Raw genomic sequence first — 14,209 nt, forward strand, 5'->3', positions numbered from 1 at the left:
CTTTCATACTTTCAGAATACTTGATCCGTAATTACTTAGGTGTCAGGTTCTGTATTCTGTTTTGTGTAATCTGATGACTTGGCTGAGGGGTTAGGTTAACCTTTCAGGCTCTCTTGAATTTGGTTTTTATAACTGTATTTTAAAGATCACTTACTAGTGTAGTAAAAGTAATAAATCCTATTCATATCTGAGATCAATGAACATAGCTTATTGTATATTCAAATCACTAGTCTAATTCTACTCTGCCTAGATGGGAAAGTAGAGTATCTGACAAGTTACAGGGTGGGCCCAGAAGTCTGCATTTTTAGCAAACATTTTAGATAATTCTGGGGCAGATGTCCTAGTACCAAACTTTGAGAAAAACTGCTGTAGGAGTGCAGAGTCCCACAGAACTTACTCATAATGTCAACAGTGTGGGTTGAATGGGGGCCAGAGGCTTTTTTTAAGGAACTGTTGGCACAGGGGTTAAGAGCTTGGTACCTTGGCAATCTTTGTTCCCTTTCCTATACTCCTGTTACTTATTACTCAGCCTTTGGACCTCCCAGTCATTCTCTGGGATTATATTTTTGTGCCTATTCCTTATTTTCTTTTTTAAAATTTTTTTAAAGTATTACATATGTCTCCTTTTCCCCTCATTGACCTCTCCCCAGCCGTTCCCACCCTCCCAGCACATGCCCTCACCCCCACCCCCCACTGTCTGTGTCCTTGGGTTATGCTTATATGCATGCATACAAGTCCTTTGGTTTATCTCTTAACCCCGTCACCTCCCACCTTCCCTCATAGGTTGGACAGTCTGTTTGATGCTTCTGTGTCTCTGGTTCTATTTTTGTTCATCAGTTTATGTTCATTATATTCCACAAATGAGTGAGATCATGTGATATTTATCTTTCTCTGACTTGCTTATTTCACTTAGCATAATGCTCTCCAGGTCCATCCATGCTGTTGCAAATGGTAAGAATTCCTTCTTTTTTACAGCAGCGTAGTATTCCATTGTGTAGATGTACCACAGTTTTCTAATCCACTCTCCTGCTGATGGGAACGTAGGCTGTTTCCAGATCTTAGCTATGGTAAATTGTGCTGCTGTGAACACAGGGGTGCATATATCCTTTCTGATTGGTGTTTCTGATTTCTTGGGATATAGTCCTAGAAGTGGGATCACTGGGTCAAATGGGAGTTCCATTTTTAATTTTTTGAGGAAACTCCATACTGTTCTCCACAGTGGCTGCATCAGTCTGCATTCCCACCAGCAGTGCATGAGGGTTTCTTTTTCTCCACATCCTCGCCAGCACTTGTCCTTTGTTGATGATAGCCATTCTGACAGGTGTGAGATGGTACCTCATTGTTGTTTTGATTTGCATCTCTTGGATGATTAATGACTTTGAGCATGTTTTCATCTGTCTCTTGGTCTTCTGTGTGTCCTCTTTTGAAAAGTGTCTATTTAGGTCCTTTGTCCATTTTTTGATTGGATTCTTTATCTTCCTTTTGTTAAGATATATGAATTCCCTATAAATTTTGGAGATTAAACTCTTATCAGATATAACATTGGCAAATATGTTCTCCCATGCTGTGGGCTCTCTTGTTGTTTTGTTGATGGTTTCTTTTGCTGTGCAGAAGTTTTTTTATTTTGATGTCCCATTTGATTATTTTCTCCTTAGTTTCCATTGTCCTACAAGCTCAATCGATAAAGTTATTGCTACGATATATATCTGATACTTTTCTGCCTATAGATTCTTCTAAGATTTTTATGGTTTCTTGTCTTATGTTTAAGTCCTTTAATCCATTTTGAGTTTATTTTATAGTGTAAGTTGGTCTAGTTTCATTTTTTTTGCATGTATCTGTCCAATTTTCCCAACACCATTTATTGAAGAGACTGTCTTAACTCCATTGTATGCTCTTGCCTCCTTTACCAGATATTAATTGAGCATGATGTTTGGGTCGATTTCTGGGTTTTCTGTTCTGTTCCATTGGTCTGTATATCTGTTCTTGTGCCAGTACCAGGCAGTTTTGAGAACAGTGGCTTTGTAATACAGCTTGATATCTGGTATTATGTTCTTTCTCAGGATTGCTGTACCTATTCGGGGTCTTTTTTTTTATTCCATATGAAATTTTGGAGAGTTTGTTCTAAGTCTGTGAAATATGCCGATGGTATTTTAATGGGGATTGTATTGAATCTATAGATTACTTTGGGTAGTATGGACATTTTAATGATGTTGATTCTACCAATCCATGAACATGGTATGTTCTTCCATTTGTTTATGTTGTTTTCTATCTCTTTTTTCAGTGTCTTGTAGTTTTCCGAGTATAGGTCATTTACCTCTTTAATGAAGTTTGTTCCTAGGTCTCTTAATTTTTTTTTGGTGCAATGGTAAATAGGATTATTAGTTTCTCTTTCTGTGAGTTCATTATTGATGTATAAAAAGGCTATAGATTTCTGGGTGTAAATTTTGTATCCTGCTACATTGCCGAATACATTTATTAAGTCCAATAGTTTTTTGATGGAGTCTTTACTATGTACAGTATCATCCTATTCCTTATTTCTATTTTTCCTCTTTCTGTGAATTTATCTTCTTTTCTCTTTCCTATGCAAATTATTTCCCATCTTATGTAGTCAGATTTATCAAACTTTATCTTGTTGCTGGTGGAATTTGGTCACAGTAAGAAACAATTTTCCTGTTCCCAGATTATAAACACATTTCCCTGTGGTTTCATTTTGTTTTTACATTTACATTCTGATTTACGTATATTTTGTTGTATGATGTGAGGTATAATGGTATGGTCTGCAGTTTAATCTTTTTCAAACTGACTTCCCATTAATTAAAAAGTCCATGTTCTCCACTACTGATTTGAAATGCCACCTTTTTAAATGTTGTATTCCCATGTGCACTTAAATTTATTTCTCAATTTTCTGTCTAGTATGTCTTTCTGTGCCCCACTACCATCTCCTTAATTTACAGAGACTTTAGGGGAATTTCAAAGTTTCCCTCATAGAGGTTTTATATATTTGTTGATAGATTTATGCCTAGGTATTTTAGCTTTTTTCTTGCTAATACCTATGGGATCTTCTCTTTGATTCTTCTAAGTGATTATTGTTTTCATATATGAAAACTGTTGATTTTTGTATGTTAATTATTATGTATAGTCTCTAGTATCTTCCAGCCCTGTCTCCTGAAACTCAAGTTACCTTTTCCTCTTCTTTTCCCTCAATTCTTAGGCTGCTCTTTGCATTCTCTTGTCTAATTGGGTAGCTGTTTCCTTGAGTAAATACTAAATAGTAGGAATAGTGGTTTTCATGTCTGTTGTTCCTGATTTTCATGGGAATGCCTCTGGTTTTACCCCATTGAGTAAAATGCCAAGTTTTAAGCTGATGTATATTTGTATACAAATGATAAAGTATTTATCATTGTTACTTTATTGCATACTTTTAAAAAATCATGAATGATTGTTGAATTTTGTCAAGTGACTTTTGACCTTGATGGAGATTGTATTAGTTAGGGTCCCGCCAAGGGAAGAAACAACAATTATTTTATAAATTGCTAACCAAATATTAGAGAACTGACAAGAACTGAAGAGGCAAAAGGGACCAGCGGAATATCTAGGAGGAAGTTACTACCGGCAGCTCCCACCACCTCTGGGGCTGAGGGAACAAGAGAAACGGATGGGATTGAAACCTTGAAACCGAAAGGCTTGGAGGCAGAGCTCCAGGACTGGGGAGGGTGTGCCACTGGCCCAGGCTGTCTCCCTGAAGGGCTATGGCAATTCTGGTGGAGAATGTGAAAAAGCTGCGACCTGGAGCCAGCGGTTGCTACTGCAGCAGTTGCTCCTCCGGTGATGGGCAGGAATCAGAAGCAATCGAGGTTGGACATTTCCCCCTCCTCCTCCATGCTTCCAGGATGGAGTACGTAACACTAGTCTGGAAAAGAACCAGTTTTGCTTGATTTGAATTTTTACGAGGTGTCATAGCACAGACTTCAAAAATGTAGAGATAGACCCAAAAAGTTAACCGGTTAAATCTAACTTGTAGGCAGGCCTATGGGTGATTTTTATTTTTATGCGTTTCAGCACTTTCCACGTTTTTAAAAAGTTTTCCAAGATGTTTTACACCTCTTTTGATATTTAGGAGGTGAACTTTGTGGTTATTTACTAGATAAACCGTGAATAGTGATAAAACTTTTTTTTTTAAAGTTTATCTCCATATTAAGGTAGCTGTTGATTTTGAAAATAAACTTGGATACTTATTTATAAAACTGAGCTAAAGTTGCAAAACCATTCGTACAGTTGGAACAAATGTGATTGTTTATTAACTAAAGGGCACCCGAGGGCGGGTAGGAGGGAGGGGAAGTACAAAGAAACCCCGCTGCCTCCAGCTGGCAGCCACTTAGAATATTCTGTCATCACACTGGACCTGCCCAGCCCAGGGGCAGGAGGGGCACAGAGCTGAGCGCAGGCCAGGAGGTAACGGGCTCCGCCCATTATTTCAGGCCAGAGAGTCCGCGCCAGTGACGGGCCAACGTCTCAGGAAGTTGATCTGGAAGGCGCTTGCCGGAAGCCGGTCCATCCTTGCTGGACCCCGGCAGGCGCTCGCACAACTTTTGGATCTTCATCAGGACTTTCTGCATCGTCTTGGCCGGACTTCCGGCTGCAGCTGTCCCGTCTCACACTCCAGGTCAGCGTCGCAGGGTCCCAGGTGCCAGCGATCCCCCTCGGAGCCCTCAGACCCGAGCCTCCGCCATGGACGGGGCGGCCGAGCTGCTCTTCTACGTGAACGGCCGCAAGGTGAGCGCGACCGCGGGACTGGGCACAGGCCCCGGGAACCGGGAACCGGGAACCGCAGCGAGGGCTCCTGCCGGGCCCCTCGGCTCAGGGCACTCCCTCCTGCACGCAGGGGAGCACTGGCTGCCCCAGCTTGCGGTTTGCAAGCGGGTTTGCCCGAGCACCCCCACCCCCGCCCCAGGGCAGGGAGAGCCCGAGTGTGTGGGGACAGCACGTTCCAGAAGTTCCTTTCCCCTCTCAGTACAAGACGCACAGGCCATTACCCCCCTCACCCCATAAACAAGAAGAGAAATAGCTATTCTTCCTCATGGAGGTCAGCACCCCCAACTCTTCCCTCCCTGAAACCCTTGGGAAAATGTCTTTCAATAGACTGAAAACAGACTATCAGGGCTGAGCCTCAGCTGGGGAGGACGGGCGGGGCGGGGGGGGGGGGTGGGGGGTGGGGGGGGTGGGGGGATGGGGGGGTGGGGGGATGGGGGGGGTGAGGCGGGAGAGAGGTGGATGAGCAGGGAGCAATTTAGAGTTGGGACAGGGCCATGGAGTTGAACTAGTTCCGACCACTCCCGTCATTCCTCAGATAAGGAAATTCTAGTTCTGAAGTCACAGACAGCTCCTGGCAGAGCTGAGTCCCTGCTGGGCTCTGAGGATTGGTCTTCAGGGGGTTTACAGCTGGTGTGGCAGCTGTCCCCTCAGAGCCCAGCTCACCCTGCACAACCAGGGCGGTTCCAGGCAGTGTCAAAGCCCCAGGGCACCCTTTAAAACACTTGCCCGAGCTCCGACACACATGCCATGGCCTGTCACTCTTAATGTTATCCCAGCATCTTGGAATCATTTTGCAAGGGGGAAACTGAGGCAGGAAGGGTAAGGGACTACCTGAAGAGCTGACCACCAAGCCGTGCTACTTGCATTCCCACGTGCCAGCGCCTTCAGAGCTACCTGCCACCCTGCTTCTGCTCACAGACGCCACAGCACTTCCCCCACTGGTGCGAGGGACCCCCGGGAAGCGGAGGGGGGTCAGGACCAGGGCCCTGAGCGGCTCCCGCGCTCAAAGGCACAGGTTGTAGTTCCCATGAAGCCGGCCTCTGCCCCGCTGTCTGGTTTCCCAGGAGATAAGATGAGCTTGCTGTTCCCAATCTGTAGAGTAACATATGGCAATGGGAGGAAGTATTATGTCACTTTTTCTTCTTTGGAATAACTGAATGGTATATTAAGGACAACTGGCCTTTTTATTTAAACAAATAAAGGGTTTGCCCTAGCTGGTTTGGCTCAGTGGATAGAGCATTGGCCTTTGGACTGAAGGGTCCCGGGTTTGATTCTGGTCAAGGGCACATGCCTGGGTTGCTGGCTCGATCCCGAGTAGGAGGCATGCAGCAGGCAGCCAATCAATGATTCTCTCTCATCATTGGTGTTTCTAATCTTTCACTCCCTCTCCCTTCCTCTCTGATATCAACAAAAATATATTTAAAAAACAAAAACAGACTTGCCTGTGAAAGGAAGCTTAGAAGCCAATTAGGAGACTCTCAGGGATGTGATTGGCCTCTGGTCTGTGGTTTTTGAGAAATTCCCCAAGATTCCAAAAGGTGTGGTTGAGCAGGGTCTAAGACAGCCGTGGGCAAACTATGGCCCGCGGGCCGGATCCGGCCCGTTTGAAATGAATAAAACTAAAAAAAAAAAGACCGTACCCTTTTATGTAATGATGTTTACTTTGAATTTATATTAGTTCACACAAACACTCCATCCATGCTTTTGTTCCGGCCCTCCGGTCCAGTTTAAGAACCCATTGTGGCCCTCAAGTCAAAAAGTTTGCCCACCCCTGGTCTAAGACCATTGCCATTGGTCTTAGTTGAGATTTAGTTGCAGAGAGATGTCTGAAGACTGTTTGCTCTACCAGGGCCCCCAGAACAGGCGTCCAGTTAACATGGAGATTAAGGGGCAAGAGCCCATGAGTGGATCATACCATAAATGCCAGTCTCCAATACAACTCTGGAACCAAAGTACGTCACTCTCCATGGCAGTGAGGTGTAGAGATCATAGGTGTGGGCTTTGAAACTAGCTAGTCATGGGTTTGAATCCTGCCCTCTCTGCTCTGCCATTCAGCGGCTCTGGAGCCTCGAAAAGCTGTTAAATATCTCCGAGTCTCAGTTTTCCTCTCTGCAAAATGAACCCAATAACAATACATTCTTCCTCGGAATTGGGATGAAGATTAAAGTCCATGGAGAGTGGTTAGCAAGGTACTTGGCACACAGTAAGCATGCGACAATGATTTTTAAGATCTGGACTGGAAAGTCCTTGGTTTCATGCATAGAGCCAGAACCTGCCCAGACGTACCAAGGGGGCCGAAAGGTAGTCGGGCATTGTTTTATTTATTTATTTATTTATTTATTTATTTATTTATTTAATATATTTTGATTTTTTTTACTGAGAGGAATGGAGAGGGATAGACAGTTAGAAACATCGATGAGAGAGAAACATCGATCAGTTGCCTCCTGCACACTCTCTACTGGGGATGTGCCCGCAACCGAGGTACATGCCCTTGACAGGAATCGAACCCGGGACCTTTCAGTCCACAGGCTGACGCTCTATCCACTGAGCCAAACCTGTTAGGGCAGTCGAGCATTGTTTGCTCAACAAAATGTACGGGCTGGATGTCAAGATAAGAATCTGGACAGAACTGTCCTGGGGGTTTGGTTTACAGGGCTGGGAGAGGACAATTTGGGCTGCTGGGATGGCTGTGATAATTCAAAGAAAAATGGAGGGGTTGGAGGTGGCTGCGGCAGGAAGAACCAAAAAGTAAAATGAATTTTAAAGCAACCTGAAGCTCAGGCAGAAGCCCTCCCTGGATGTCCCCTTGAACCCCTGCTCTAATGCTGCTGTGGGTTATTGTTCTTCTCTACAAACAGTGTCCCACAATACATACCTCGTTCTCCCTCTTCTACCTGTCGGCCTGGTGCTTTCACACATACCCCTCTCCCTTTCTTATTCCATTCTTTCACCTCCTTTCTCTCTCTCCCCCTAATCTCCCTTTTCTTTCTGCCTCTGTCTTGGACCTGACAAGGCCCCTCAGCCTGGCCCAGAGGAATGTGGTTTCTCATCCTTGTGCAACGTAAACTTGAAAGCTCCCAGAGGGCTGGTGGAGATACAGAGGGACACACTGTTCTTGCAACACCCAAGGCTGCCCTGAGACGGGAATATGCATGACCCTGACCCCGTCAGTGAGGATAACTGTGCCTCATCCCCTCCCCACCCCCAGCCACTATCTTGGTCCTGACCTCCCTGTTTCACGCCAAGACCTGCCAGGACAGGGTGCTTGCTGAATCCTTCCTCCCACCTCCGTCCTCCAAACATGCCATCTACCAAATCAAGAAAAAGAAACATATTTAAAGCCAGTGGGCTTTGAGCTAAACTCTAATCTCTTGAAACATCTAGAACAAACAAGGCCTGCTGCTTCCATTAACTCCTTCCAAAAAATGCAGTATGTCTCAAGCCTAAAATACTATTCTTTGCTCTCTGGGCTCCCCACATTCTGTTTCTCCATTAAAAGTGGGCTTCTGTGGATTTGCCATCATATGTATTAATTAGGATTAGTTTCAGCTACAAATGGCAACAAATTCCAAATTAACAGTGGTTCAAACAAGGTAAGTCATTTTTTTTTATTTTTAAAGAAAGGATATCTGGGGATAGACACTGTGAAACTGGTCCAGAAGCTTTAGTGTCACATTCTTTCTTTTTCCTCTGCTGCTGTTAATATGTTGCCTCATGGTCTAAAAGGGCTGCTGGAGTTCTAGCCATTTCATCCCTATTCCAGGCAGCAGGAAGGAAGAAAGGGAAAATGCATGCTGGGTAGACAACCAACAGTTTCTGCCACCATTATTGGCATTTCTCTACTTGTCTTTCTTTTCTTCTGTCCAGATGTTCCTCCTCAGTGTTTTCCTAGCAAATTGTATATATCATGTTCAAGTGACTCATTTAATTTATTAGCATTTATTATATCACCAGCACGTAGCTCAGTGTTTGGCGCAAAGAAGAATAGCAGAAGGTGATTTCCCTCAGGGATCAAGAAAGACTTATACATCACAAGTAATTGTGATGCAGGTAAAAAATTCTGTGAGAGGTGTGTGGACATTGGCCATGGGAGCACAGAAGAGGATGGCTCCCTGAGCAGAGCAGGGAGGGGATAGTAGACAGCAGCACCTCAAAAAGGAGAGAGTTTTTGAGCAGGGATTTGAATGGCATACAGAATTCTGTTGAGTTAGAAGAATTGGAGGACTTCTGGGACAGAAGGAATTCTATCAGCACCTGTAGTGAAGGATAAAGGTTCGTGCACTGCTGGGATTGGCTGGCTCTTCCACGTGAGTGGACTTCAAGATACTTCAAGATGGGTTGAGTGGCTGAAGATTATGGGCAGTGTATCAAAGAGGCCTTGTAGGCTATTCTGAGAAGTTTGAACCTCTTGTATTCCAGGTTGTTGTTTTATATTTTTTTATCACTTTAAGAGAAGAAGGAAGAGGGAGAGAAAGATAGAAATATCAGTGATGAGAGAGAATCATTGATCGGCTGCCTCCTGCATGTGCCACACTGGGGATCGAGCCTGAAACCCAGGCATGTGCCCTGATTGGGAATTGAACTGTGACCTCCTGGTTTATGGGTTGATGCTCAACCACTGAGCAACACCAGCCACGCATATCCAGGTACTCTTGAATGTAAATTCACCCAATACCCACTCAGTGTGCTCATTATAGAGGTACATTTTCTGGTTCCCTCTCCTAGAAAGTCTGATTCCATAGGGTTTCATTTTAACAAGTACCCTGAGGGACTGAGGAATTCACGGCATGGCAGTTTGGCAGCAGGGGTGTGTGTTGAATTTAGGCAGATACAGGAGATGATCAGACTTGGATTTTAGGGAGGACACTCTGGCAGTGGTATAGAGGGTGACATCGCGGGTGCCAAGAATGGAGGCAGGAGGCCTGTTAGGGAGCTGTTATAATTCTTCAGGCAGGCGGTAATAAGGACTGATTTCGGGGAATGGCTGTAGAAGTGAAAGGCGTTTAGAGAATCATTTTGGAAGTATACGTGGCAGGACTTGGCAACCCTGATTATGGCAGATCAAAAGAAAGGAAAAGTTTAAAATAGCTAAAAATTCTAATCTTAGATAACCTAGCAGATGGTGAGGCCATTAAATGAATTGGGGAAAATAAGTAAAATTAAGTTTTCCATTTGAGGGTCAATTTAGTTTGGCTTGCCTAGGGCGCTCCTCTGTATTACAGTATGTGTACACACACACACACACACACACCCCACATCTTCCTTACTGTATACAGACTCTCTAGGACCTATATCTAACCTTGGTAATTGGCACATGTCTTTCTTTGCTGGGTGTATGGCCACTTAAAATTAAGGGTAAGGAGGCATCCATAGAATAAGCATTGTCCTTTCCTCATCTACTTCCTGGAAGGGAACATTAGTGAAACAAGATGGAAGGGGAACTCTACTTCTGAACTTGTGGAGTAAGCCATGCTTTTGTTTGTGAATCTAAGAGAAATCCAATTCTTTAATCAAAAGAGAGAGAACGTGATCACTTTGGAAAATATAACCAATTGTGACATTTCAATCATGCCACATCTGTGTGCTCTGTCCTACTGCTGTGCTGCTCACGGACTTGCTTCCCAGGGTGACCTTGCGTTCCCATCTTTGTATCACTTGGCACACACATTTTTTTAAAAATATATTTTATTGATTTTTTACAGAGAGGAAGGGAGAGAGATAGAGAGCCAGAAACATCGATGGGAGAGAAACATCGATCAGCCGCCTCCTGCACATCTCCCACTGGGGATGTGCCCGCAACCCAGGTACATGCCCTTGACCGGAATCGAACCTGGGACCCCTCAGTCCGCAGGCCGACGCTCTATCCACTGAGCCAAACCGGTTTTGGCAGGCACACACATTTTTAAAAAATATATTTCTTTATTGATTTCAGAGAGGAAGGGAGAGGGAGAGAGAGATAGAAATATCAATGATGAGAGAGAATCATTGATCGGCTGCCTTCTTCACACCCCCAACTGGGGATCGAGCCCACAATCCAGGCATGTGCCCTTGGCCAGAATCGAACCTGGGACCCTTCAGCCTGCAGGCCAACGATCTATCCACTGAGTCAAACCAGCTAGAGTGGCAGACACATTTTATCTTCTTCTTTGTTTTTGTTTTATTTGGGGGCAATGGTTGATTGTGATCTCCTTTTGGAAACTTGTTCTTTGAACATGATAAGCGAGTCTTAAAAAAACTATATCAATTTCTCAGAAGCTACTCTATTCCAGCAGCATCTCTCTCTCTCTCTCTCTCTCTCTCTCTCTCTCTCTCTCTCTCTCTCTCTCTCTCTCCCCTCTCTCCCTCTTTCCCTCTCTCTCCATTCTTTTATACTAATATATTATCCGTTTTAGACTTTCTAGCAGAAGCTGGACAGAAGTCACTAGTGTTCCTACTAATAGAACCAACCACTGCCTTGGAGAAGAGTGTACAGTAATGATTCAGTACCAAGGGCAGTGGCAAACTGGTGATGGGGCCCAAGATTCAGACCTTACACTTAAGAGAGTTAATTAATGTGTGTTTCCATCAAATTAACATAAGCCTGCTATAACAAAAATGACACAAGCTTTCTCAAATGTGTGTGCCTAACTCTTATTTTCTTTCCTGTGCAGGTGATAGAGAAAAATGTTGATCCTGAAACAATGCTGTTACCATATCTGAGAAAGAAGCGTATCCTTTCCTTTGCTTTGTGCTTGTGTGTGTTTGAAGGTAGGGGTAGGGGTGGGGGGTTCTGACAGCCTCATCAGGTGATATTTAAAATATCTTTTATAAAAAATGTTTTTATTGATTTCAGAGAGGAAGACAGAGGGAGATAGAAACATTAATGACGAGAGACAATCATTGATTGGCCACCTCCTGCACACCCCCCACTGGGGACAGAGCCCACAACACGGGCATGTGCCCTGACCCTTCTGGTTCATAGGTCGATGCTCAACCACTGAGCCATGCTGGCTGGGCTCAAATATCTTTTTAAAGCCATACTGAGTCATATATTCTCTACTATTGCGGTTTTATGTTCTTTGAGAAAGTCTTACATTGTAGTTTTGTAGGCAGTGCACAGTTGAGACTGTCAGAAGAACCAGCTTCTTTCCCATCTGTTTTGGCACTTACTATATTGTATAGATGGAGAAGCTAGCGATGGGAATGAAAACAATGGATGCTGAAAGGCTTAATTAAGCATCCTTTAGAATCAAGAGTCACAATATTGACATTCTGTCTTTGAGGACTAATCATCATGCCCATCAGAAAAAGAGAGCACAGAAATCTCCTGAAACGAAAGGAAAAGAACAATGGAGAAATCAAGCCTGAGAATGGTACCTTAGAAAAACTTTCTAAATAAGTCATCTAAGGAATGGATTCTTAGCCTTCTAGGCATGAACTCCAGTGGGCTCCCAGAGTTCTGTAGACCGCAATAAATTATATACAAAATTATGTGACAGTGGGAGTTGGTACATTTCTCTCTCCTGGAGAGAGTGAAATTCCCCAAAGAGTAGACAACTCAAAAAGCATCAATAACTATCCTCTGGAAGTCACTGAAGATCTTGGGATGTAAAAACAATGAACACTGATTTCCTGCTTATCCATGGTACTAATGTGTAATATTTCATATTCAGTTCATTTGTGAGTGACAGAAAATCCCCAATAGCAATAAACAAGATAGAAAATAGACATGTATTCCTTTCTCATTGTATTAGTTCAGGTCCTCCGAGAAGCAGAGACTAAAAAAATGGGATTAAATGTGCAAGAGTCTTATTAAATGAAATGCCAGAGTGAAAGGAAATGGGGAGGGAGCCAGTGACAACTGGAGGGTAGATTTCAGAGTGTGGCTGTTGGACCTCTTGGTCAGTACCCTCCCTGTTGAAGTAGGCGTGTGAGGCACATTCTCATAGCTATCCTACTCCCATAGAGGCATCCCAAATGTAGGTATATCAGGCCTAGTAAAGCAGTGTCACAACGTAATCAGGGAACCAAGCTCCTTATATCTTGCTATTCCCCCTCCCCCACCTCAGCATGCAGCTTTCTCCTCCTGGTCAGAGATGACTATTGAGGTCCAGACATCATATCTGAATTCCAGCAAATAGAAAGAAGTAAGGGATGAAGAAATAGGCACCCTTCTCCTTTTGAGGACATTTTCCTTCTGGAAGTTATATTGGCCACCATTGTTGATAACTCTATCTAGCTGCAGAGGAGGCTTGCAAAAAAATTTTTTTTTTATCCTGGGAAACCATGTGTGTAGCTAAAAATTGAGGATTTTATAACCGAGGAAGAAAGATATTGGGGAACAACCAATAGTTTCTGCCACCAAGAAGCAGAGAAATATGGCCAACATGGATAATGTGATAGAAATATTTCAAGAATTATTTGCACATTGACATTTTACTTTGTATGCCATCAAAGACACAGATGAGGTTGAGAACAAATGTAGAATATACTCATACTTTCAAATATTTAAGCCCTTATGTATATAGACTCCTCCTTTTCTTAGTTTGGCTCAATTTTTGGCAACCTGAGGCCCAGTTGTTTTGAAAGGGAGGAAACTAGATATAATGCACAAATGAAAATTAAGAATTTACATTATTCTAAATAATAGCATCCATACAGCCATCATTTGGTAATTATGTATTCATTTAACTATATATATAAGTCTTTGGTAGTGTTGTCTCCTAAGATCAGTTCTATCTGGAAAGAGAATTATGAAAAACATGTTATCCTTAACTGTGCTTTTCCCAGTTCGACTCACAGGAACTAAGTATGGCTGTGGAGGGGGAGGCTGTGGTGCCTGCACAGTGATGATATCACGATATGACCCCGTTACCAAGAGGATAAGGTACCTGTCAGCAAAGTGCAGATATGGTTGATTTCTTGTAGTTTTGAACTTTGTTTTATTCCTTTAGTTGGAAAATATGCACTGAGCACCTACTATGTGAAGGAACTATGTTAGATACTGGAGACACAGTGACAAGACAAACATTATCCCAGGAATATGAATGGATTATTAAAATGTGCCATCAATGAGGATAACATGTAGCCAAAGAATCCCCCATTGAAAGTTAAAAGGCTGTCTGACACCCTGTGCTGTCTGGGAGGAAAGGAGGGCTCAAATGGCAGGGGAGAATAATGCCATCATCACACTCTTAAATCACTATTACGGCCTACTAATGATCCCCTTGCTCTCTCCCTTGTCCCAATATATAGTACCTTCTTCATACATCACTCAGAGAGACCTGTTTCAAGTATAAATCAGATCACAACACTCTCATACTTCAAAATCACCAATGGCTTACCATTACATTTAACATCTCTTTCTTGTTTGCCAAGTTTCTTGGATTTGTGGGTTGATGTCTTCTATCAGCTTTGG

General features: G+C 43.3%; 1 protein-coding gene across 2 annotated transcripts in view; it reads left to right on the top strand.

Annotated features, from left to right (window-relative positions):
- Positions 1–4,399: 4,399 nt before the first annotated feature.
- Positions 4,400–14,209, top strand: part of AOX1 (aldehyde oxidase 1) — a 65,381-nt gene continuing 55,571 nt past the window's right edge. The window contains exons 1-3 of one of the 2 annotated variants that reach the window (XM_036318539.1): positions 4,400–4,773; positions 11,463–11,520; positions 13,582–13,678. In XM_036318539.1, coding sequence (XP_036174432.1) covers positions 4,729–4,773; positions 11,463–11,520; positions 13,582–13,678 — 200 coding nt within the window. In that variant the 5' untranslated portion in view covers positions 4,400–4,728. The remainder of the gene's footprint in view (positions 4,774–11,462; positions 11,521–13,581; positions 13,679–14,209) is intronic. The other variant, XM_036318538.1, reaches the window with a different exon arrangement.

Source organism: Myotis myotis, unplaced genomic scaffold (genome assembly GCF_014108235.1).
Source record: "Myotis myotis isolate mMyoMyo1 unplaced genomic scaffold, mMyoMyo1.p scaffold_m19_p_8, whole genome shotgun sequence".
In the NCBI taxonomy this organism is placed as follows: Eukaryota; Metazoa; Chordata; class Mammalia; order Chiroptera; family Vespertilionidae; genus Myotis; species Myotis myotis.